This window comes from Cydia splendana, chromosome 22 (genome assembly GCF_910591565.1).
Source record: "Cydia splendana chromosome 22, ilCydSple1.2, whole genome shotgun sequence".
In the NCBI taxonomy this organism is placed as follows: Eukaryota; Metazoa; Arthropoda; class Insecta; order Lepidoptera; family Tortricidae; genus Cydia; species Cydia splendana.
In genome coordinates this window covers 7,777,913-7,801,232 of record NC_085981.1, presented here as the reverse complement: position 1 = coordinate 7,801,232, position 23,320 = coordinate 7,777,913, and the positions used below count along the sequence as shown (strand labels likewise).

Below are 23,320 nucleotides of genomic sequence, written 5' to 3'. Positions count from 1 at the left end.
TATTTTTTTCATTTAGCTCTGACGAGCACACCGGCTTAATTACGTGATAGTATCAAGCAATAAAAAATTCAATGTATACTTGTATAGTCGCCATCAGATATATCGGAGCGGCCAAGGTCCTCACAAATATCTGAACACGCCTCTATCGTCGAGGCGGTAGAGTGCGTGTTCAGATATTTTTGAGCACCCCGGCCGTCCCGATATATCTGATGGCGACTGTACTTAGGTGTTATTTGATAGTGGAAATCTGTGTCGTCCTGTTACAGATAGGTTACCTAAGGCCAGTTAGCGTTTTTTCCTATTATTATTAAAGGTCTGTGCACACCGGCTTGCGTGTCCGTGACGTGCACGTGCGCTAAAATGTTGGAGCCGCACACGCACACGTCACGCAAGCGGTGTGCCGTCTCTCATAAGGATCTGTATACTACAACGCCACACGCGCACGTGCTCGTCGCGCACACGCAGCCGGTGTGAACAGGCCTTAGAGATGCTGTAATAAAATGCGACACTTTACGACATAAGCGCTAATAGCCTCAAGGCCCCTTTTTATACCGAAGCTCAAAGTACTCGTATCAAAAGAGTCAGGATTCCTAGCTGATTTAAAAGAGGTTCTTCCTAATTATGTGTGTGTTAATACGGACCGGCCAAAATACCTAAATGTAATAAAACTAAATAAGCCACTGTTGACTTTGTAAAGGTTAGTAGAGTCGTTTCTACTGTTTGATACGCTAGATAGGAGGGGGTAAACAAATTGAGATTTTAGCTAAATACTAAAATGTGGAACGAATTTTAGTTGATACTAAAAATGGTGGAATGTGTTGTAGGCTGGACGTACTTCATTTTTCTCACATGTCAAATCTTATAGAATCAGTATCGAGAATAAACATCAAATTTAGGTAATATTGTCTTCGCTTACCGTGAGTAATTATACTCATGAAATAAAACTATGGATTTGTATTATATCGCGTATAATGAATTGATTACACATGAAAATTCATCATGTACACGATATAATCCAATTCCATAGTTTTATTTCATCAAATTTAGGTATTTCAGTATATCTTAAACTCGTTAGACACATGTTCATTCAGATATTTTGTTGATTGATGATTTCCAATTCGAATTAAATTGATGAACTACAAATTCCACTTAATATATCATATGTAATATCATATGCATTTCGATTATCATTGACGTTTTGTTGGAAAAGAGTTCTTGACACGCAATTGTGTAAAATTAATTTTGCAATATCCCCCTAAGGCCCAAGGTCCTACCTATAGCACTTATTCAGTTCGATGAAATTTAAACCATATTCAATTGGAACAGAGTTGCATTTCTTTTGTTTCGTAAAATTTTCAAACAAATAGAAATCAACTCTATTCTCTGCGCTATAGGTTCAAATTTCATTGGCAAATTTTGGGTTTTTCATTTGTACGGCTCGGCCTTAGGAGGATATTATGGAAAAAGAAAAGTGGACCGACGACCCGGTCAAGATTGCAGGAAACCAAGTATAGTGCACGACTAGTCGTCGTGGAGATCCCTGGGGGAAACCTTAGTCATCCTTCTCATGATGTGACTAAAATACAAACATAAACACCACGTGTTAAGAACTCTTTTTATATTGTGTCTCATTTAATTTTACCCATTGGTATGAAGTTTTGTATAAAATCTCACGAACGAATGTATGTAATTAGATATAAAAAAACAAATGTAATGCATGACAACTGAAAGGAATTGATGAAGAGTTTCTTCATTCGTGTAATTTTTCCTTTTGCTAATACGTTTACACATTTTTGACTTATCTTTGTGATTAGACTAGGAGGTTTTAATTGTTTTTGTTATATTTTCTTTTGTTTAGGAAGTGTTGTTTTTATTTTCTTAATCTTATATTGATTATTTGAGATGTTTTTATATGGATGTGGTCGCTATACGATCAGGACCCTTAGTGTAAGGCCTGAGTGGACGCTCGAGTTGAGCGTGCAGCGGGGCGGGGCGTGCGGCGTGCATGTTAAACAAATGCAAACGTATAGGAGCGGCCTTAGTGCGCGCTGCTCAAGTCACTTGTGAGCCCGACGCCACGCTGCACGCCCCGCCGAACGCTCCGCTTCGAGCGTCCACTCAGGCCTTACACTTACGAGTAAATGTATTAGTAAAAGGAGCATGTTATGCTTAAACTTAACAATTTAATATTAAAATTGACATTTATTAAATCGTAATTGTAAAGTTTCTCAGTGAAACAAGAATTTTGAGCGTTCGTGGACGTATTTCAAGCGAAATGCGTTTTTCCATAGGTTTGTAGTCGATTTTGATTTAATTGATATGTATTCTAAGTGCCGACACAAACTATCATTACAAATACTTAACCTTTTCGACGCCGTGTCAAACACAAAAGCTGTCACTCGGACGCACGTCACCGAAGTGTCAAAACTGAAATTGAACTTTATGCATATGCACCTAGGTCTGTGTTGCTCTGTGGTCTGTTATGATTACTCGGTCTGTGGCTTTGGACCTACGGTGCGGATATATCGGTCATTGGCGTCCAAAAGGTTAACTCGTCTAACAAAATTACTTTACTTATTATTATTTCAAAGGTACGTTATTTGCTTGATTTTGATTAAATCTACTGGCATATCTTTTGTTTATATAGCGGACAATACAGTTATCTCAGCGCTAAATCACCTAAAAGCAGTTAAAATGGGTCACGGTTCGTATTTTCTTATTGTTTGCACTTAGAATACATCGTCAATAATTAGTAGAAGAGTTGGATGACTCCTGTAAATTTCGCTTGACGCCAAAGATGTAATATTCTTGTGTTCACCCTGTACTTGAAAAATAATTTAGATTTACTTCCCAGTCTGTGGTTTACCATTATTTTTTACACAGATAGTCTCATAATATAATTTTAGTTTATTAGCTTTAGTTTTTTTCTGTAAAATAGAACTCACTAACTTATTACTTAATCTGTATGTATATTGAAGAGTACACCTAATATATATCCTTTAGTTATAATGTGTTATATATAGCTAGTATTAGGGCGTACTGCGCCATTTATTATGTTGTATGATATGTTGTTGAGAGTTGATTACAACTAAGTCACTTACAATAGTTTTATTTAAAGAATGAAAATGTATTTATTTATTAAATATGAATTAACATTCATGAGAATTTTTGGTGTTTCATTTTAGCAGACCTACATATAGGGATTGCAAACCGGATTGATTTTCAATCCGGCCGGTTCCGGCCGGATTTTGGCCACAATCCGGCCGGATCCGGCCGGACCGGATCCGGCTAGGTATAAGGATATTAAAGTTAATTAAATGACATATTTTTCAAGTTTTATACGTTATATGAGAAACAAAGGGTATTTTTAAAAATGTATTCATAAAAGAACAATTTAAAGTTAATAAGAACAAACTTTTTAACAATAAAATAAAAGTAAGTATTAAAAAGTGTCACAATGTCAATCTGAAATTAAAAATAAAACTTGAAATCTAAGTCATTTATTAATTTCTGCTCAAATTTACGTTTACAATAAAATTATAAATTTGATTAGAGTCCAAAGCCTGTTAATGGGATAATTATGGGATGGGAATTGGAGAACTCCTTGAAAGGACAAGTTTTCGCAACTGTTCTTAGATGGAATTATTTGTAACGCTGATATCCATTCTAATATCAAGATATTTATTTTTAACCAAAAGTATATGAAATGCGCTCCAATATTATCTTGCTTTCGTTTTTGTTTCGTGAAAATAGTTTTATAGTCTAAATCACAAATAATTAAATAATTCATGAATAAATATTTGGGGACAATCTTATACAGATCGACCTACTCGTAGCCCCAAACCAAGCAAAGCTTGTACTATGGGTACTAGCTAGCTAGGTAGTACTACTAGGCGACGATATATATACATATAGTATATTGATAAATACATGCTTATATACATAGAAAACACCCATGACTCAGGAACAAATATCTGTGTTCATCACCCAAATAAATGACCTTACCGGGATTCAAACCCAGGACCATCGGCTTCATAGACAGTGTCACTGAATGGTCACTACCCACTAGGCCAGACCGGTCGTTACAAATGCCTTCCATAACATCTCCATCCTTTAATTTTTACTTCTAAGTATATAAGTAATCGTCGTATCGTGCCGATTTGTGCCACCAACGAAACTAGGCCTTATTGGGATTAGTCCGGTTTCCTCACGATGTTTTCCTTCACCGAAAAGCGACTGACAAATATCAAATGATATTTCGTACATAAGTTTCGAAAAACTCATTGGTACGAGCCGGGGTTTGAACCCGCGACCTCCGGATTGAAAGTCGCACGCTCTTACCGCTAGGCCACCAGCGCTTCAAGCTCACACGCTGTAAAAAAAACAAAACAAAGGTATTCCCATTTGTCCCCGCCGGGCACACTTAGGAATAGGTACATTTATATGAATCATTTATACCGTTCCCCGCCTCATATGTGGCGGCGGGAACAAAATGGAAATACATATTAACTCACATTTATAGACGGGTCTATCGCACATTTTCATTTACCGACGTTTCCACCTGTGAAACCTGTGTCGAAACGTCGGTAAATAAAGGTACCTAATAAAATAAATTCGCGATAGACCCGTCTATAAATATGAGTTAATATGTGTTCAAAACGCGAAAGTTTTATATATTATAAAATGGGAATACTCTAAATCAAGTCTTGAATGAGCGTCAAAGCAAAGTTTGACACTGAATTTATCTTTAGTCCAGTACGGCTACCACCAGTTTTGACATTGACAGATTAACTCGCGTCTACGTAAATTACTTTCTATACATCTCGCTTGCACTAATATGCGAGTACGAGCGAGATGCATAGAAAGTAAGTTACTTAAACGTGAGTGAATATGTCAATGTTAAAACTGGTGGTAGTGCTTCAGGGGTGCTAGCCAAGATGGCAATCTTACATCGAAAAACGCCGATCGAAAAGTAAAATAATCAAGACGATATATAGATGCTATGAAGTCACGTGATCATTTCCATATATTATTTTCAATAGGCGTTTTCTACCAACGATTGTAACTCGGCTAGGCCCCCAGATATGGACTAACCCCCTTATTCATAAACGCGCTACAAACCTCAATTAGCTAATAATCGTTTGTCCTTATCTGTCATTTTGACTTATGTATTTGTAAGAAACGATAAACATAATTTAACTAAATCAGTCCCGTAAAGTTTTATGAATAAGGAAGGGGGTAAATCTATTCTTGATATAATTTTCTGCCAATTATTACCTTTTCACGGCTAAACTTGCTAGTTTTTAGTTCACCTCGAATGTAAATCATCCCTTGACATTAAGATCCCATAAAAACCCTTGAATAAGGGTCATGAAATATGAAGGGATCGTCACGGGGGCGAACTGCCGACTGCGGGTCGAAGTTGAAGTGGTTCTCCCTTTTGGTTTAACTCGTCCGATGAAAGGCCACTTCTAACCCTGTGGAAATCAAACATGTTTAAAATGTGCTTCCTAGTACCTATACCTACGTCAAATGTACGGGACCATACAGCGACATTTATAAATTCGAGTCACGATTTTTTCTTCGGCTTTATGAGTACCTCTTTTACTATTGTACAATAACATAGATATAGGTAGTTAAATTATATATATTTTGTACTAACACTATGGGTTTATGCCTGAAATAAATAATTTCAATTTCAATTAATTACTCTTTGGTGGAAAATATTCCAAAAATCATATTAAACTAATATTTTTTTGTATTTAGGGTAGGGTAAATGCACCATAACCCGCATTGTCAATCAAACACATTTGAACATACCGTCAGCAATACAGTATTGCTGACAACAAAAGGACTAATAATCTCATAAAAACACGTTAACTTTAGACTTTTCACAATTAGGGTGGGATAGTGCACTCTTGCGGCTTCACCCCCCACCCTAAGCTGTGCTTAAACTGTGTCCCTATGTATAGGGTGTCGTAATAGTAAACGTCACGAGGTTTTCTAGGCGGATAGGGAAATTATTGGAGACGATTAGTTAAAATTATTTTATTGAAAAAACTTTTTATTAATACATCAAGCAATCATTTCAATTATAACACTGGTAATATTTTTTTTCACAAAATGATGTAGTTTCAAATGTTTATAAACAAAGTACCTATGAATTAACATACATTTCCCAAAAAATTAAAAACAGACATATTTTCGTATATTATAATATAACGTCTTTTAAAACAAAAAATGGAACTAAAAATTAAAACTACAATTATATTAACTCACATTTATAGACGGGTCTAACGCGAAATTTATTTAACTACCTTTATTTACCGACGTTTCGACACAGCGGTCTCAGCACGGTTCCATTTTTATCGACTATCACTATGCGCGTCCCTTTCGCACTTACATACTTGTTAGAACGTGACAGGCATGGTGACAAGGGATAAAAACGCGACCGTGCTAAGCCGCCAGGTTTCACTGGTCGTGGTCGCGGCTAACGGCGTGGTGGGCGGGGTCTATAAATGTGAGTTAACTAATATGTGTTCAAAACGCGAAAGTTTTAAATATTATAAAACTACAATCATTTAACTAATCGAAACAAAAAATATCTTCAAAGTAAGTATCCTCCTTTGAATTTGGTTTGATACACAAACGCTCGTATTTGTGAAAATTTGCAGCAAAACTTTTTGTCAAGTAATTTTTCAAATTCCATACTTAAGCTTTCATATAACAGTAGGCAAGTATATAAGTATCCCATTGCAGCATTGAGAATGTTGGAAACGATACGTTAAAATACGTGGACTGATGATCCGTATGACATTTCCTTAAAGTCTCTTTCCATTGAACTTAATTTTAAAAATAATTATAGAAATAAGTTTTACCATATTTTTGTTAATGAAATGTTCCATTTCAAAATAAACTTAGATGTTAAACTTCCAAAAAAATGGATACAGACATTTGCCGTAACCGCTACGCTATATAAAAAAAACCGGCCAAGTGCGAGTCGGACTCGCGCACGAAGGGTTCCGTACCATTATGAAAATGTTGTATGGGAGCCCCACTTAAATATGTATTTATTGTATTCTGTTTTTAGTATTTGTTGTTATAGCGGCAACAGAAATGCATCATCTGTGAAAATTTCAACTGTCTATTACGGTTCATGAGAGCCTGGTGATAGACAGACGGACAGTGGAGTCTTAGTAATAGAGGGTCCCGTTTTTACCTTTTGGGTAAGGAACCTTTAATGAACTGTCATAGAGATCATCATTCGACACGATAGTTCTAGCTTCCATATCGACTCCACGGTATTCTCTGTCTCGTCGCGCGCGCCCGGCACATAGCCACTTCAGCACCGACCACGTGACAACAGACATCCTCCATTTTATTGAATTACACCGCCGGTGGACCTACTCTGATTCAAAGGTAAGTTTCACTGCAATTTAATTAACGGCCGGACTAATTAGATTAATGATGTATGATAATTTAATACAATTTGTTATGTATTAACTAGGTATCAGTAGCGGGCTAGCGGGGTGTTCATAGAACTCGAATCCCATCTGCTTGCTTTTGCCACAGTATACGTTGTTCTACAGGGTTTAAAGAATAATATACTTAAATAAAATTTGCTAAAAAAACGAAATAAGTTTTCGTTGTTTTTTTTTTCATTAGAAAGAACTCCACAGAAGTAGGCAGTTTTTATCAGGTTCTTTAATTGTCAATAATAATGGAATTATAGTCAATAAGTATTGCATTATAAGTATTATTTACTGCAACATTTTACCGCAAAAAGTGCCCGATTTGGAACCACAAAGTTTACTTCTGCGAGGTTCTCTTTAATGCTAAAAAACGAAGTATAGCTCCAGCTTACCCAACAACTGTTATAAAGTTCAACTAAGAACAACTTGAATAATCTACAGACTTTTATCAAAATTAAAATTAAACGTTACGATATCGCTGGCCCAATATTACAGGGTTCTATGTTACATTTTCAAGATAGTTGAAATTCGACTTAATATCACTATGACAATGTTCAAATTTCAGTTCGATGAAAGTGAAACACAGAACCCTGTAATATTGGGCCAGCGATATTACCTATAGTCTACACATTATAGTTAACTATTTATTTTTAGGGTTCCGTACCCAAAGGGTAAAACGGGACCCTATTACTAAGACTTCGCTGTCCGTCCGTCCGTCTGTCACCACAGTTGAAATTTTCACAGATGATGTATTTCTGTTGCCGCTATAACAACAAATACTAAAAACAGAATAAAATAAAGATTTAAATGGGGCTCCCATACAACAAACGTGATTTTTGACCAAAGTTAAGCAACGTCGGGAGTGGTCAGTACTTGGATGGGTGACCGTTTTTTTTGCTTTTTTTTCGTTTTTTTTTTTTGCATTATGGTACGGAACCCTTCGTGCGCGAGTCCGACTCGCACTTGCCCGGTTTTTTTAACTAAGTACTTTGTTATTTTCTATTACTAAATAAAAATTTGGCAAGACATGTTAGTACCTTCATAAAAAAATACCAGTAAAATAGTCAACACATTACAATTACAGACAAATAAAATGAACTAACATAACTAAAATTAATTAATACAGACATAGGTATGGAAATAATCTTAATACCACTATTTATTATGTAATAATGACAACGACAAATCCAAAATGGATGACCCCATATTGGGATTTTCATACGTTTCTGAGTTATGAGTCATTTATTAAACGCTCTTTAAGAATAAGAATAAGAATATATTTATTTGAAAGAACCTTGTTTACAAATTGTTTACGTATCCTGTGGCCCCACACTAGGCAAGCCTGTAACGTGGCAGCCGACTTCGCAGTTCGTAGGCTAAGGTTAAGAAAAACTAAAAGTAATCTAATAGGTGGTTAATGAAATTATGAAATTCAAATAAAGAAAAAGGAATAAGAAAGTGTGCGTGTGTGTGTGTGTGTGTGTGTGTGTGTGTGTGTGTGTGTGTGTGTGTGTGTGTGTGTGTGTGTGTGTGTGTGTGTGTGTGTGTGTGTGTGTGTGTGTGTGTGTGTGTGTGCGCGCGCGAGTGTGTGTAAGGCTACAGAGAATGTTATAAGTGATTAGGTGATAATAATAATCTATTTTTATCAAATGAAGTTGAAAAGAGACCTCCGCGTACCTATATCTGGTATATAGGCATTCACTGATAACCTCTCTTTTTAATACCCAATGAATCCAGCCACATTTAAGCATTTAAATCCCATTTAAGCAAAATAGCCATTAATACAGGTTACAAGCTTTTTATAAAAAGCGGCACCTACTCGGATAGATTAAATAGTCAATTAGTTAATTCAGTACTCTTAAGAAAGTGGCAACATTGGTAAAAAGCTTTAATGTTGCCAGTTTTACCCGTAAATCGTAGTTTATCATTTTATAAACCGGGCCACAGTACATTAAACTCTATTGCAGTTATCACATTGAATTCGCACGTCGTTCCGGAGTATGAGCGTGACCGCACTATGCGCGTATATGTGATGTCCCGTTCACACACCGGGCGTACAAATCCGTATCTAATTCTAATGTGAAGTCTGCCTATCGTTTAATCTTGGTAACAGTGAATCCCTGGTAGTATACATAGGTACATTAGGTACATAGCTGTGTCTATGTCAAACACTTTAAAAAACTACACTTGAACTTAATTACTTGTCTTATAATTAAGTACATTGTCAGATACTCAATGTTAACAGTCACCACGACAAAAACTGTAGTTATCACTTTACTTTTAAAACGCACTACTTTTGAATGCGCCCTAACCTAACCTGAATAACCTTTTAATTTCAATTTAACGCGAAAACATGACGTCCACCGCGGCGTCACAACAAAACTGCCACAGGGAACACAAATTATCCTCATTTAGTGATAATTTAATAAACTTAACTAAATTATAGGCATTTAATTCAATTTAACTCGTAGTGGTAACCGATGCTCGGTCAATGCCCCGCCGGTGTTGTATTACCTTATGGAAGGAAGTAAATATTAAATGACGAACTGATTTCATGAAGTTTTTTCTTTTTATTTGTTTGGAGGTTTCGTTCTTGTTAATATGATACCTTGATACCTAATTATTGTGATCCTTAGTGAAAATATTTACTACCTATCAAAATCTATGTTTATTCACTATACAAACAAGCCGTTAGGATCCTTAGTGAAAATATTTAGTAAGGTACTTAAAATCTATGTTTACTAAGTAAATAGGCCATAAACGCAAACCGCTGAACCGATTTACATAAAATTTGGTATGGAGATATTTGAGGCCCGAGAAAGGAAGGAGTTTTTATCGATCATCATCATTTCACACGGACGAAGTTGCGAGCAGAAGCTATACAAAATATAGCTATATATAATATCAAACAAAATTTATCAAATAAAACATGATATTTAGATTACCTATATTAAAAGTAAAAAGGCGAACTTATCCCTTGAGGGATCTCTTCCAGTTGACCTTTGAGTAAATGAGAGGAGAGAGTGAAAAGTGGATGACATATGCAGTAAAATGTACAACAAGGTACCAGAAAGATAAAGGATATAAATACACACAAAATGTATAGGATAAACATACATACGAGTATATTACACAAAAAGGAATAGGGAAAATACACTAAAAATTTGAAAGAATTAGAAAGATATAAAGCAACTATATACAATAGAAATATAGACAAATTAATCAGTTAGATCAGATAACCATAGCTTCTTTAACCTCTCCTTCTAATTTAGGTAGGTACTTAAATAAAGCGAGACAAGTTTCAATAGAGGTTCCTCACATTGTCGACAAATCTTCAAGTCTAGCTAACCATGCAAAGTGCTACAATATTCATTCACTAGTCAGTTTATTCATAATATTTTGGAATTTGGACAAAACTGCGGTGATCATTATTCCAACAAATCAGTAGTGCGAGAGAAGGATAATTTGACTTACATTTCTTTCAAGAGCTATAGGAAAAGACACTTTGTTTTTCAAACCGGCAAGACGTAAATAATCAAGATCAGCTCATTTTTTACGACGTTGTAGTTGGCTTTAAGTACAACAAGTAAATCAGAAGGACGAAACTCTAGGTACGTTTATTTCATAGATTTATTAAAAATGAAATGAAAATATTTATTTTTAACAACTATTGGCCCATAGATAAATACCTTAAAACTAGAATACGTCATATTATTATAAAATATAAATATATAAAAAAAATATATCTTAAAACTAAACTACGTCGGGGTTGCGATGCAGTTCGCAACCCCGCAGTGCCAGGGCCCTCCCTGCCGGAACTTAACACTCTTCGGCCAAAACTCCTCCTTAAATAAAAAATAGGATAACTTATAGGAAAATAAAGTAAAGTTAATATTTAAAAAAATCTTGTACATGATTCTGATTTGAATCCATAACAGTTTCAGAATAAGAAATTCGCTTGGACTCTATATACCGTCAGCCGTACCGCGCTAGAGCAGCGCTGTGATCAGTCGGTGTACAGCAGGGGTCACCAATTAGTTTCTTCAGGGGTCCGATTCTTAAAATAAAATGACCATCGCAAATAGGTTGGCGGTCCGGATCCGGATAGCGGTCCGCCATTTGGTAACCGTGTATCATCAATATCATACGGTGCCGAGAATACCCATCTAAAATATCCAACGCTGACTATTGAGCCTTGTTCATAAAAATGTGAGCATCGTATTCGCTTCAAGAAGAGGGCGGGACAAGAAGGGTTAAAGATGCTTCTAGACTGTCCGAATGTTCGAAATAATTGGTATACTTCTGTTTCAGATGGAGGAATCTCTGGACGGTCGAGAAGCCGGCGCCGGCGCAGCTGGCTTCGACTCGGCCGCCATTTTGAACGACGATGTTTCTCCCACCACCAGCTTCTGTTACAGCATACCCAACCTGTTTAATGGGTAAATTAAATTATATTTACCTACGTCTATATTTATTATAAAAGGATAAACAGCTTCGTCGAGGACATCGGACGGAATGTTGGTTGGTACTACAAGGGCTACAAAAGGCATGCCTTCCATGCTCATGAGGCGATGCCATGTTTCTTCAAAAAAGGAGTATGCACATTGCACATTCTAGAGTTGAAGGACTTGCAGGCCTTTAAAGGCTACAGTACCCAGCCTGTTACAGGTATTAAAAATGAAACCAATTTGCCGGCAGGAAAAAAATTAAATTTGAAAATCCTAAGCGCGAAGGTTCCATCTTCCACGGTATTTTTTAGTTCCGTACTCAAAGGGTAAAAACGGGACCCTATTACCAAGACTCCTCTGTCCGTCTGTCTCTCTGTCTGTCCGTCTGTCTGTCACCAGGCTGTATCTCATGAACTGTGACTAGCTATCACAGTTGAAATTTTCACAGATGATGTCTCATTTTGGGTCGCTGAGCCAACAGAGTGAGTGTGAATAATAAACAAATAATTAGCACTGATTACAATAATAAATTCTTACAGTTTAGGTCCTGGCTCAGTGCTTTGCGAAAGACCCGATACCGAAGCTACGGAACCCTTCACTGCCTCCACGGAACCCTCTGAACCCGTGGAACATCAGCAGTTTGAAGAAGATGAGGAGTACTCTCCAAAATCGAGTGAATATTACTATTATCTTACCATAATAACAACCCTTTAAGGCATTAAGTCCGCCTTTGTACAGCTGTAGTGCATAATTATTTTCCATCGTATTTTCACGGAAACGTACGAACGTGTATTGCTATTTCAATCAGTCTCGATACAAAAAGTAGGTACTGAGGTTGACTGAAGTAGCATGACAAATACGAACGTTTCCGAGAAAGTACGATGGAAAACCATTATGCACTGTATCTGTGCCTTCATATATTGTACAAAAATGAAAATAAATAAATAAATAACATCTTTGTCGACAGAAGGCATAAGCTTGGCGTGTTTTGTTTTCAATGGAATCTAATTTTAGAGTTTATTGACCTGTAAAATTATGAGGTCTAAAAAGTAGGTAATTAGGTCATGGACTTTTTTGAATTTTATGAAGTTTATAATAAATCCGACCAAAATTCGTAATAACTGCGTATGTCATTTAATATTGATTTGATTGAATAAATACAACCAGTTTTTAGTTGAAAAAATGTAGTAAATAGATAGGTACTCGGTTGTTAGTAGGTACAGTCAGCATCAAATATATATAGCTGCAAATATGGACAAATAGTTCGTTACACCGTATATTTACTATATTTAGTACGGTGTGACGAACTATTTGGCCACTTTGGCTGCTACAATATATTTGACGCTGACTGTACCTACATACGGCTCAATTCGGAAAATGGATTAGATTTCTACTAGACATCAACAAGTTACGATACGGATAACTTAAAGATATTTGTAAGATAGATATGTCAAATTTGACGTTTCCGCGATTCTGGAGGTCCTCTTGAACGATTTCGACAAGTTATGACTTAGATATCTAATGTAGATCTAATAGTTGATCTCTAAATCGTCTCAAGATCTTGTGATTATCTCGAAATCCGAATAGGCCTGTTAGTATTTAACTACCTATTAATAACTTTTTTCACCTTATCAGAGGTGTCACCTCTATATCATTACAATTAAGTTATGATGTCAAAAATGCTTTTCAAATCAAAAATTAATTAGTAGACATCGTCTAGACGACTATAATACACGTCATTAACATTGTGTGACTTTGTTTCAGATTCGAAAAGCGATATACCAAAACGCAAGCAACGTAGATACAGGTCTGTATGCTTTTCTTTAAAAACGTGGCAATGTCTTGGATTAAGTTAATATATCAAAAACTGTTTTTTAAATCTACGCGGACGAAGTTACTGTCAGTGAGTCGAAATCGAACATTGACTCCAGCCTCCAGCCCGTATTAGAATAGACGTTTCACGAAGTCCACGATGGCTGCATCCCTGATGCGTTGTCAATAAGCTTGGAAATGTTATTCCTTATTGCCTTTTACGTGCTTTTTCTTACGTTATTTATTTATCGTCTGGCATTTACATGTCACTGCAGTATAAAAATTAAAATTTAAAAGTAGAATTCTTAAAATAATCCACGGCTTTCCCAGTCAAGGTCATGAGCTCTTCAATGTTGCCACCGCGATTTGGTGTTGGGGCATTCTAGCACCATGTGGCTCCGCCCTCCGCCACATGTTTGTTCGGGTTTTCCATTTATTCTTCGGGATTCTTACGTAACAAATTGCGAATTCAAACTGGCTTACCAACGGCTGTTACGGGTCTTATTAGTGATGGGACTGCAGCTTAACTGGTTTTTGGCTGTTTCTCTAAATATTCCAACTGCCTCTTCCAGGACAACCTTTTCAAACGTTCAGCTGGAGCAGCTAGAAGCAGCCTTCCACAAGACGCACTACCCTGATGTGTTCTTCAGGGAGGAGTTGGCTATGAGGATCGACCTGACGGAGGCCAGGGTTCAGGTCAGTAGCTGCAAGATCCAGATGTGCAGATATACTGGAAGCCTTCCACAAGACGCACTATCCTGATGTGTTCTTCAGAGAGGAGTTGGCTATGATGACGGAGGCCAGGGTTCAGGTCAGTAGCTGCGTGATCCAGGTCTGCAGGCATGCTGGAAGCCTTCCACAAGACACGCTACCCTGACGAGCCTCAGAGAGGAGTTGGCTATGAGGATCGATCTGACGGAGACATGCACTTTTTCAGCTGGGTATTTATTGTAATCTATAACAAAATAGCTCTTAGAGATATCATGTCATGGTTATATTTTGATACCTATTTTTCTTGTAATTCAGGTGTGGTTCCAAAACCGGCGGGCTAAGTGGCGCAAACAGCAGAAGACGGGTTGTGAGCCGTACCCTCGCGGAAGGTCTCCGGAACAGCGCTCCCCTTCAGCCCTGGCACTGGAAATGAGGGACTTCATTACTATACCTGGTAATACACTGGTACTTATATTTGATTGTGACAAAACAAAACCTGGTTTCTCAGAAAATAAAAATAAAAGAGTAGCGTTATACATATATATTCCAGTGCCGTTCTTATAAAACTAAGATTTGAGAAATTGGGTACACAGAAATGCAGATATTTAAATAATCAAGATTAACCTAATGATGATGATGGTGATTTAAATGTATAATTCAGCTGATCCAAAAATATTACCAGAGTTGTATACCTATTCTTGTGTGTTTTTGAGGTTTAAGATGTTTTGAGGGTTTAAGCTAACTTAAGAAAAAAACCAAGAAACCAAGCAATTAATATTCTTAGTAAGAGACATTATCATTCAATGGTTAATTGGCTACTCTTTTATTACAGTGTCTTCACCACAAATGGTGAACATAGCCGAGACATCCACCCAAAACTATGCCAAGTCAAAGCAAGCCATGCCAGCGATCCACATATCAGCCCTCCCGACACGACAAAATTCCCAAATGGAGTTACCCTCTTTCTCCATACCTCTGCAATACAACCTAGGCACCTTCAAAAAGGTAGAAGACGTACAATTTGATATAGAAACCACAGAAAACGAACATTGGGACGGAAGAATGATACCAAATTTTAATTTAATGAATTTGAAACCTCTTATAGAAAATCGAGAAAATATTGATATGTCTGAGCTAAAATATGAAGTAAAGAATGAAAACAATAAAAGAGTATATAATGAAATAACTATTCAAGGTACTAGTATAGAAGCAGATGATATATTAGGCAAAGAAACAGTTAATGAAGGACAAACAATTTCACCTGATTTCGAAATGGCAAGATACGAAAACTTTCAAAGCGAAAATGAGAAGAGATATAGAGAAGGTAGTTTTGAAGGAACCAGTATGGAGGATGGTAGGAGTGATTTCATATGTGACAGTGATTTCCTCTGTAAGACTAATTACGAAAAACGAGAAGAGAAGAGAAGTGAGTTTGAAGAATGTAATTTATTGGATACGGAGAGTAACGTTGGTATTAATAATTTCGAGGCTAATATATAATACTATATTTTACGAAGGAACAATGTGCAATACATAGGTACTTAACTTGTCAAATAAGTGTACATAACAGTATAGATAAATAAGATGTAAATAAAGATACAGTGTGCCTTAATTGTACAAGGAAAATAGAAGGTTAAGGTTAAATATACAAGGAAAAATCAAATAATTATTAGTGTAAGCTTCAGAATTGTACAATACCTAAATTATATATCAAAATTGTATGACATGGTGATACATTGTGCAATTTATTCATAAATACATAACTATATGGTTAAATAAGATTATGAATTTAAAAAAGTGTTTCAAATCTTGATAATCCTTCCTACTCAAAACAATAAATACAAATAAAAACATGTTTGAAGTTAATATTGTTATAATTTTTATACTTGTCCTAAGAACTAACTCAAATCAGAATTGGCGATTTTTCAAAATGGCGGAACTATGGAAGTTCGCGAGTGTACAGCTCACAAAGCTCAAAGCAGTTCACTAGTTTAACCATCTTAGCCCTACAGGTTTTCTCCTGTAATTTTTGGTCTTTTAGAAACTTCAACTACACTAGAAGCCAGATAAAAGTTTGGAGTGGCCTGCATTGAATCAACATCTTTTTTCACTAAATTAACATAGTATAATCGTACTTAAATCTTTAAATGCAATTATTTGTGAATCCAGCGAGGAAACACGGCCAGTTTTCCGGGTACCTTGCCCGATGACGGCGATCAGGGCCAATTTTTTATTGTTATTGTTTTGGACATGTAGTTGTTAATAAATAAAATTAACTTTGTGAATATTTGTTAGCGGTAGTCACAAGTAGCCATGGCCAGTAAATGTCCACGGCACGGCGGGCTTAATGTTCGAATCATTACGTGGCCACGTCATGTCGCGCACGCTACCAACGAACAAGAATTACATGGAAATAATCTTACAATGGAACAGTCATACAGGTCACAACGTGTTGCTCATTTGGCGGAAAAACTCATACCTAGGTACATTCATCATCGTCATCAATGTCATCATTAATGGGCGGCTGGCTGATGCAAAATACATCAAAATAATGTTGAACGATAGACGTAATATGGATATGACTATAATTGGTTTAAAACAAGAGAACATGATTGCAAGAAACCTATAGAATTTTATTGTTGAAGTAAATAATTATATTTTTTCTATATTAGATATTTTCAGTCCATTCCTTTTATAGTTCACTATCCACTTATATTGGGAAAATGAATGACCTCTCTACATCTATAGATGTAGAAGTAGTAGTAGTAAAAATTGCATATATGTAGATATTTTTATACATGAATATTACTCGAAATTTAATAAAAGTCTTATCCATATCATTCGTCACCAGATTGCATCCGTCAGCCGCCCATTGATCATCATGGCGGCCTTTTGGTGATCCAATGTTGGATGTAGGCCTCTTCCCTCTTCTTGCACTCCTGTCGATCTTGTGCCCGATTTATCCAGTCCCGACCTCCGTGTCGTCGGATGTCGTCCACCCAGCGCTGCGGTGGTCTGCCGCTCCCTCGGGTGTCCGCTCTGGGCCTCTATTCAAGGACACGTCTTGTCCAGCGACTCTTGTCCATTCTCGCAATGTGCCCCGCCCATATCCACTTTCTCTGCGCTATGACGGCTATGATGTCTCTTACGGTCTCGTAGGGCGATCCGAGCATCGCTCTCTCCATGCCTTTCTGCGCATAAAGTGTTATTCTTTGGAACTTGCTAACTATGTAAACAAACCGCCATATTGAAATTGTCACTGAATGATGGTTTCAATATGGCGGTTTGTTTACATAGTTAGCAAGTTCCATAGAATGACATTTTAGGTACATTAACGGTCATAAAGTTTGGTATATTTGGAGAAAAAATGGACTCAATCCTGACGAAACTGACACTCCCGCTGTAGGCTTTTTAATCACGCTTATCGCCCATGAAAAGATACGCGCTGCAATGCGAAGACTTGCATTATATACCTGTAAAAACACAAAGGCGAACTAACCACCGTTATATGAAGTAAACCTTCCAGTGTCTTTACATCTTCGCCAAGGCTTAGTCCTGTGGCGTGATTATAGCTGACCTGCCTATTGGCGGTGCGGTTTTTAAAAACTACCATTTTTCACCACCCTGCCCTTTACACAAACTCTGTACCTAATAACACCTATGTACACAAGGGCAACATGACTTTTACCTTCTTAAATAGTTAATGGTATAAAGATTACACATATTCCGGTCTTAAAAGCATCCAGTGGCGGATTTGCAGTCTTTGCCGCCCTAGGCCCCAGGCCCTGTAACCGCCCCTTTCTCAGCACCCATAATATTGACTACATTTTGAGTTATTTCTTGTTATCATCATTGAATTTTTTGTCACAATTTGCTGCCCCTAATATCTTGCCGCCCTAGGCCCGGGCCTACTTGGCCTTAGGGCAAATCCGCCACTGAAAGCATTGCTGCGCAGTATTGGAGCTTGCAGTAAATGGGAAACACTGCCAGTCTCCTTGATACAATGAGTGACGGATTGCAAGTTGCAACTTGCAACGCTGCAATAACAACACGATGAATTATATACCTAACTACATGTACAGTGGCGTTCAAAAGTGCATGGGTACATGTCGACCGTAATGCCTTAAATATTACGGTTGAAAAATCTCCATGCACTTTTGAACGCCAGTGTACGTGTATTAGTAAATTAATTATCGAAAACGTCACAACTGGAACCAAATGGGAAAATTTTAGGTGCTAAGGCGAAGGATAAATCAACGAACGAGTGTTAAATACAGTATGTAAACTAACGAAAAACATTTACTCAAACCCGTTAATGTGTAGGTCACACTGAGCAATTTTTACTATGGCACCGACCCCGATTTAAAAAAAATTGGTTGTTTCATACATTTTGCTGGTCTAGCATTGAAATTTTCTATGGGAGAGTCAATTTATTTTCGCGATTTCGGGGTTGGTGCCATAGTTAAAGTTGCTCAGTGTGACCTATTCATTAACGGGCTTGAGTAAATGTTTTTCGTTAATTTACATACTGTATACCTATTCAACTATCGAATCTCATTCGCTTATGTATAATGTAGTTTTTTCACAAATAGGACGAACACAAGTATATCTAGTCTAGTCTAGATCCAGGCAGCTGCTTGTGACACGAGGCAGGACGCGACCACTTGTGAATAACAAGAAACTGTTCTCTAGCTCGCTATACAGGAGGATTTCACGAAGTACATTTTTAATACAGAGTGGTCAAAAAATTCCTTGTCAAAGATTTTTTTCTGTGCAATGCAAACTATCGATAATTTTAACAAACGTTAGCGTTTGTGTATCAAAGCTAAATATGATAATAGTTTAAAAAAATAAATAATAATAGGTAGGTACCTTGATGCAATCAAATTGGACTGTAATGACTTTGAAGCAAAAAAAGGATAAACATTTTTAACGTAAATACGATACATTTGATACCTATAAACTTGACAAATAGAAAATAGATCTACGAAAGAAAACTGGGCATAATTTTTCGCTACCTACACAGTTTTATGCCAAAAGAGGCCAAAGTACACTAGAAGATTATATTAAGATACGCCCTTTTGTAAACTAAGGTATAATAATGGCACCGAAACATTTAATTCAAAGGCGTCTTCATATGTATTTTTAACGGTATTAACTAACTTATTAAGTTACAAACAACCTATCATTTCTTAAGGCAATTAGTTTACAAATACGTAGATTTAGATTTAAATATAGCTTGGTATCGCTATTGTGTGTTATTTTTGGATTTACTAGTTTTCATGGCATACCAGTTACATACCGGGTGTGGCCTGTAACATGAGCAAAAAATTAAACTGTAGGCTGTACTCGTCATACTGATCAACATTTGTTCAGCGACTTTTAAAAATAACTTGTGGTTTGATTTTTATTACACTTTAAAGTTTATTGTAAGACGCAATGTATTGCGAATTTTGTTATGTTTAAGGCGTGACAAGCAACGTCAATCACAATAATATGGCGTGGCGATGGCGTCCATTGAAGATAATATTTATTTTGTATGAAAAATAGGGAGTCTAAATACTTCATAATTTTTAAAAGTTGTTGAACAAAAGTCTCACCGTTTGAGGAGTAGGTACAATCTATGTTTTAATTCTTTGCTCGTGTTACAGGCCACACCGTGTATATACGAGTAGGTTTAAGTCAAGTACCTAGTGAAATTTATTTATTTTAATTAAAGAACATCCGTGCCTACACAAATAGACTATTAAAACTCGTAATTAAGTTTTACTGAAACAACTTTTAATGTTGCCTCGTGTTACCTAGAATTGAGCTTATATTTAATTGTCTGTGTATTTTTATGTTTAATGTCCACGATAAAGAATATTTACTTAGAACCTAATACTTACTTAGGTACTTAAATAAAATAAAATAATTTACAATATTTTATTAACCAACTCTCTTGAAAATATTTATCATAACAATCAACAGTCGGTTATTATTTTTCATCAAAATAAACAAAAGCGATCCGAATCAAAAAAGGTCCGTTAGTAGCACCAAGTTGACTGACCGGCGCTTTTTTATTATTTTGCCTTAATTTTCCTTCCAATCTATGTATGAAATCTTCGAACACGCAGGGTTTCTATTCCTATTGGTAAGCTAGAGGGGGAGAGTTGGCCACTTGAGGACCAGTATAAATCCCGCTCCACACTCGCGAACGCGAGTGTGGAGTCGATTTCGCAGATCTGCAATCTTGACTCCACACTCGCGTTCGCAGCTTCGCGCCGCGATTCGCGCACGAGTGTGTAGCGGGCTTAAGAGCGCTCTCAGGTTATGCAGTGTTTATTTATTTTATTTATTTATTTTATTGATAAAAATGTTTACATGACATTACAGTTAAACCAATGCGTCACGAAACTTAGACTAAAAACAATAACAATAAGTACTTATAAAAGCAACAATTATTTTAACAACAACAATAATAGCACATTACATTTGACAAATTATATTGGAACAGTTGAGCACCTAGCATCCATCGCCTCACAGAATCTCAAGCATTCTCTATACACTGCCGTCCATCGCCAAGCAAATAGGTCGCACTCAGGTGTCGATGCCAGGAGCGCATTGAGTAGTGAGAGGGCGTGGGGCAGCGGCGAGTTCCTGCGCGATACCGTGCGCGCCGGCGGCACGGCCAATAGGTCGCGTTGTCGTGGTCTGAGGGCCATCCTCGGGACGTCCGGAACAAACAGACGCACGAGACCAGAGACAACTTCGGGACAGTCCGACTCACCACGCAAGGCTCGGCATGCCGTGACTAAAAGTTGGTGATTCCGTCTGACCTCCAAGGAGTTGTACCCGAGGGAGCCGAGAAGATACTTTGTCGGGTACAGGTACGGATAGAATCCGAATATTTTTTTATAAAGGAACCTTAGAAACGCTTTCTGAACTTTCTCAAGCAGCAAAGCATACGTCGATTCGTAGGGGTTCCATATGATCGACGAAGTCTCTAGCTTACTCCTTACTAGACCATTGTAAACCATTTTTATGGCCACCGGGTCATGAAAATCACGGAGGTTTCGGATTACGAAACCCAGCCTTTGAAAGGAACTCTTGGCAAGAGAAAAAATATGTTCGTGAAACGTCAGCCGTGCGTCGAACACTACGCCCAGATCCTTGACGGCAAAGACACGATTTATCGGCTCCGAACCTAGTGTATAATGCTCATGTATAGCGGAACGAGATCGGCTAAATGTACACACAGAACACTTGACTGGGTTAAAATGAAGTTTATTCTGCATACTCCACCGAAACACCAAGTCGATGTCCTCTTGTAACGTCTCACAATCAGTTCTTTGCTCTATCCTGTATACTAGCTTTAAATCATCAGCATACAAGAGACATTGAGCCGCCCGAAGAACCGATTTGAGATCGTTAATCATGATACCGAAAAACAAGGGCCCCAAGATGGAGCCTTGACTGACGCCAGACCGGGTATGGTAAGGAGTCGAGACAAAACAACCATGTCGGACGAATTGCTGCCGATCGCGCAGATAGTTGGCAAAAAAGGTTAGTAACTTGGGAGAGAAACCAAATTCATCAAGTTTCCTAAGCAGAACATCGTTATCCACGCGATCGAAAGCCTTCGAAAAATCGAAATAGATGACATCCACCTGAGTACCTCTGTCAAGATGTTGAGAAAGGTTGTCAGTTAGTATCAACAGATTCGTGTTGACCGAACGACTAGGCCGAAAGCCATGCTGCGCGTCACACAAAAAGGGCCGAACCTGTGAAGGTGCCGCCAGAGTGCAGCACTAGTGCACATACTAAACCATAGAGTAACTTATACATACTAGGCCTTAAACCGTCTTTTGACAAGTTTTCACTATGACATACGAAAATCGAAATTTCGTTATGCGATTATGGTATTAAGAAAAGGTAATAGGGTTGATATTTGCGGAGAGCGTCGAATGGATTCACCCGAGTTTGAAGTTAAGCGACACAATTAGAATTAACGTTTAAAAAGTGAGGACAAGTGAAACTTACTGTAAGCGCCACTTGCACCATTCCACTAACCCGGAGTTAACCGGTTAAACCTGGAGTTACCATGATTACCAGTACAATTTGACAGTGGGTTGACGGTTTAACCGCTTAACCTCGGGTTAGTGGGATGGTGCAAGTGGCCCTAAGTCGATGTCGATAAAATTATGACATAAGATACTACTTCTAGTTCACTCATATCTTCCGTAACAAGTTACGCGCGGGGCACCATATCTATTGTTTTCTTCTAATTACCTGTCTTAAGCTTGTATTTCGCTTTTTGTTTTTTTTTTTTTACTTTATGGTGCAAAAAAGGCTATTTACTTACTTAATTTACCCTTAAATTAATTATTGTCATTTAAATAGGTTCAACTATGTTATCAGCGGTCCCTTTACACTGGCCGGGAACATAGGTTTCAGGTTTAACCCTATGTTATATTAGGACCTCAGTCCTATAATAGGTTTAGAGAGCCGAGACAGCTATTGAAAAAGGTTCTTTAAAACATTATATCTTAACGATTAGATTGTCAATTACATTTAAATGGTAAAAAAATGCATTTTTAGATAAGCAAATAGCATAGGCATCCCGTCATCGTGAGACTAGTATAATCAATAAGGCCCACTTGCACCATTTCACTAACCCGGGGTTACCCGGTTAAACCTGACGTTATCATGGTTACCAATACAATTTAACATTAGGTTAACGGTTTAACCGCTTAATCCCGGGTTAGTGGAATGGTGCAAGTGGCCCTAAGTCAATTAAGTACATACTTATGGGCGTGTGCCCGGGTACCAAGGGCATTTTACATTTTTTAGCTTTACGGCTCGATTCGGAAAATGAATTAGATTTCTACTAGACTT

General features: G+C 37.3%; 1 protein-coding gene and 1 long non-coding RNA gene across 2 annotated transcripts; both read left to right on the top strand.

The window, feature by feature from the left end:
• The first annotated feature begins 2 nt into the window (after positions 1-2).
• On the top strand, positions 3-3,165 carry LOC134801534 (uncharacterized). The gene is made up of 2 exons (XR_010145680.1): positions 3-896; positions 1,048-3,165. It is a non-coding gene; the product is annotated as an uncharacterized LOC134801534 (long non-coding RNA).
• Positions 3,166-7,283: 4,118 nt separating this feature from the next.
• Positions 7,284-15,992, top strand: LOC134801482 (homeobox protein SMOX-3-like). The gene is made up of 7 exons (XM_063774091.1): positions 7,284-7,419; positions 11,784-11,911; positions 12,460-12,593; positions 13,685-13,727; positions 14,305-14,428; positions 14,759-14,897; positions 15,276-15,992. The coding sequence occupies exons 2-7, from the start codon at positions 11,784-11,786 to the stop codon at positions 15,941-15,943; spliced, it is 1,236 nt and encodes a 411-aa protein (XP_063630161.1). The 5' UTR covers positions 7,284-7,419; the 3' UTR covers positions 15,944-15,992.
• The last annotated feature ends 7,328 nt before the right edge of the window (positions 15,993-23,320 follow it).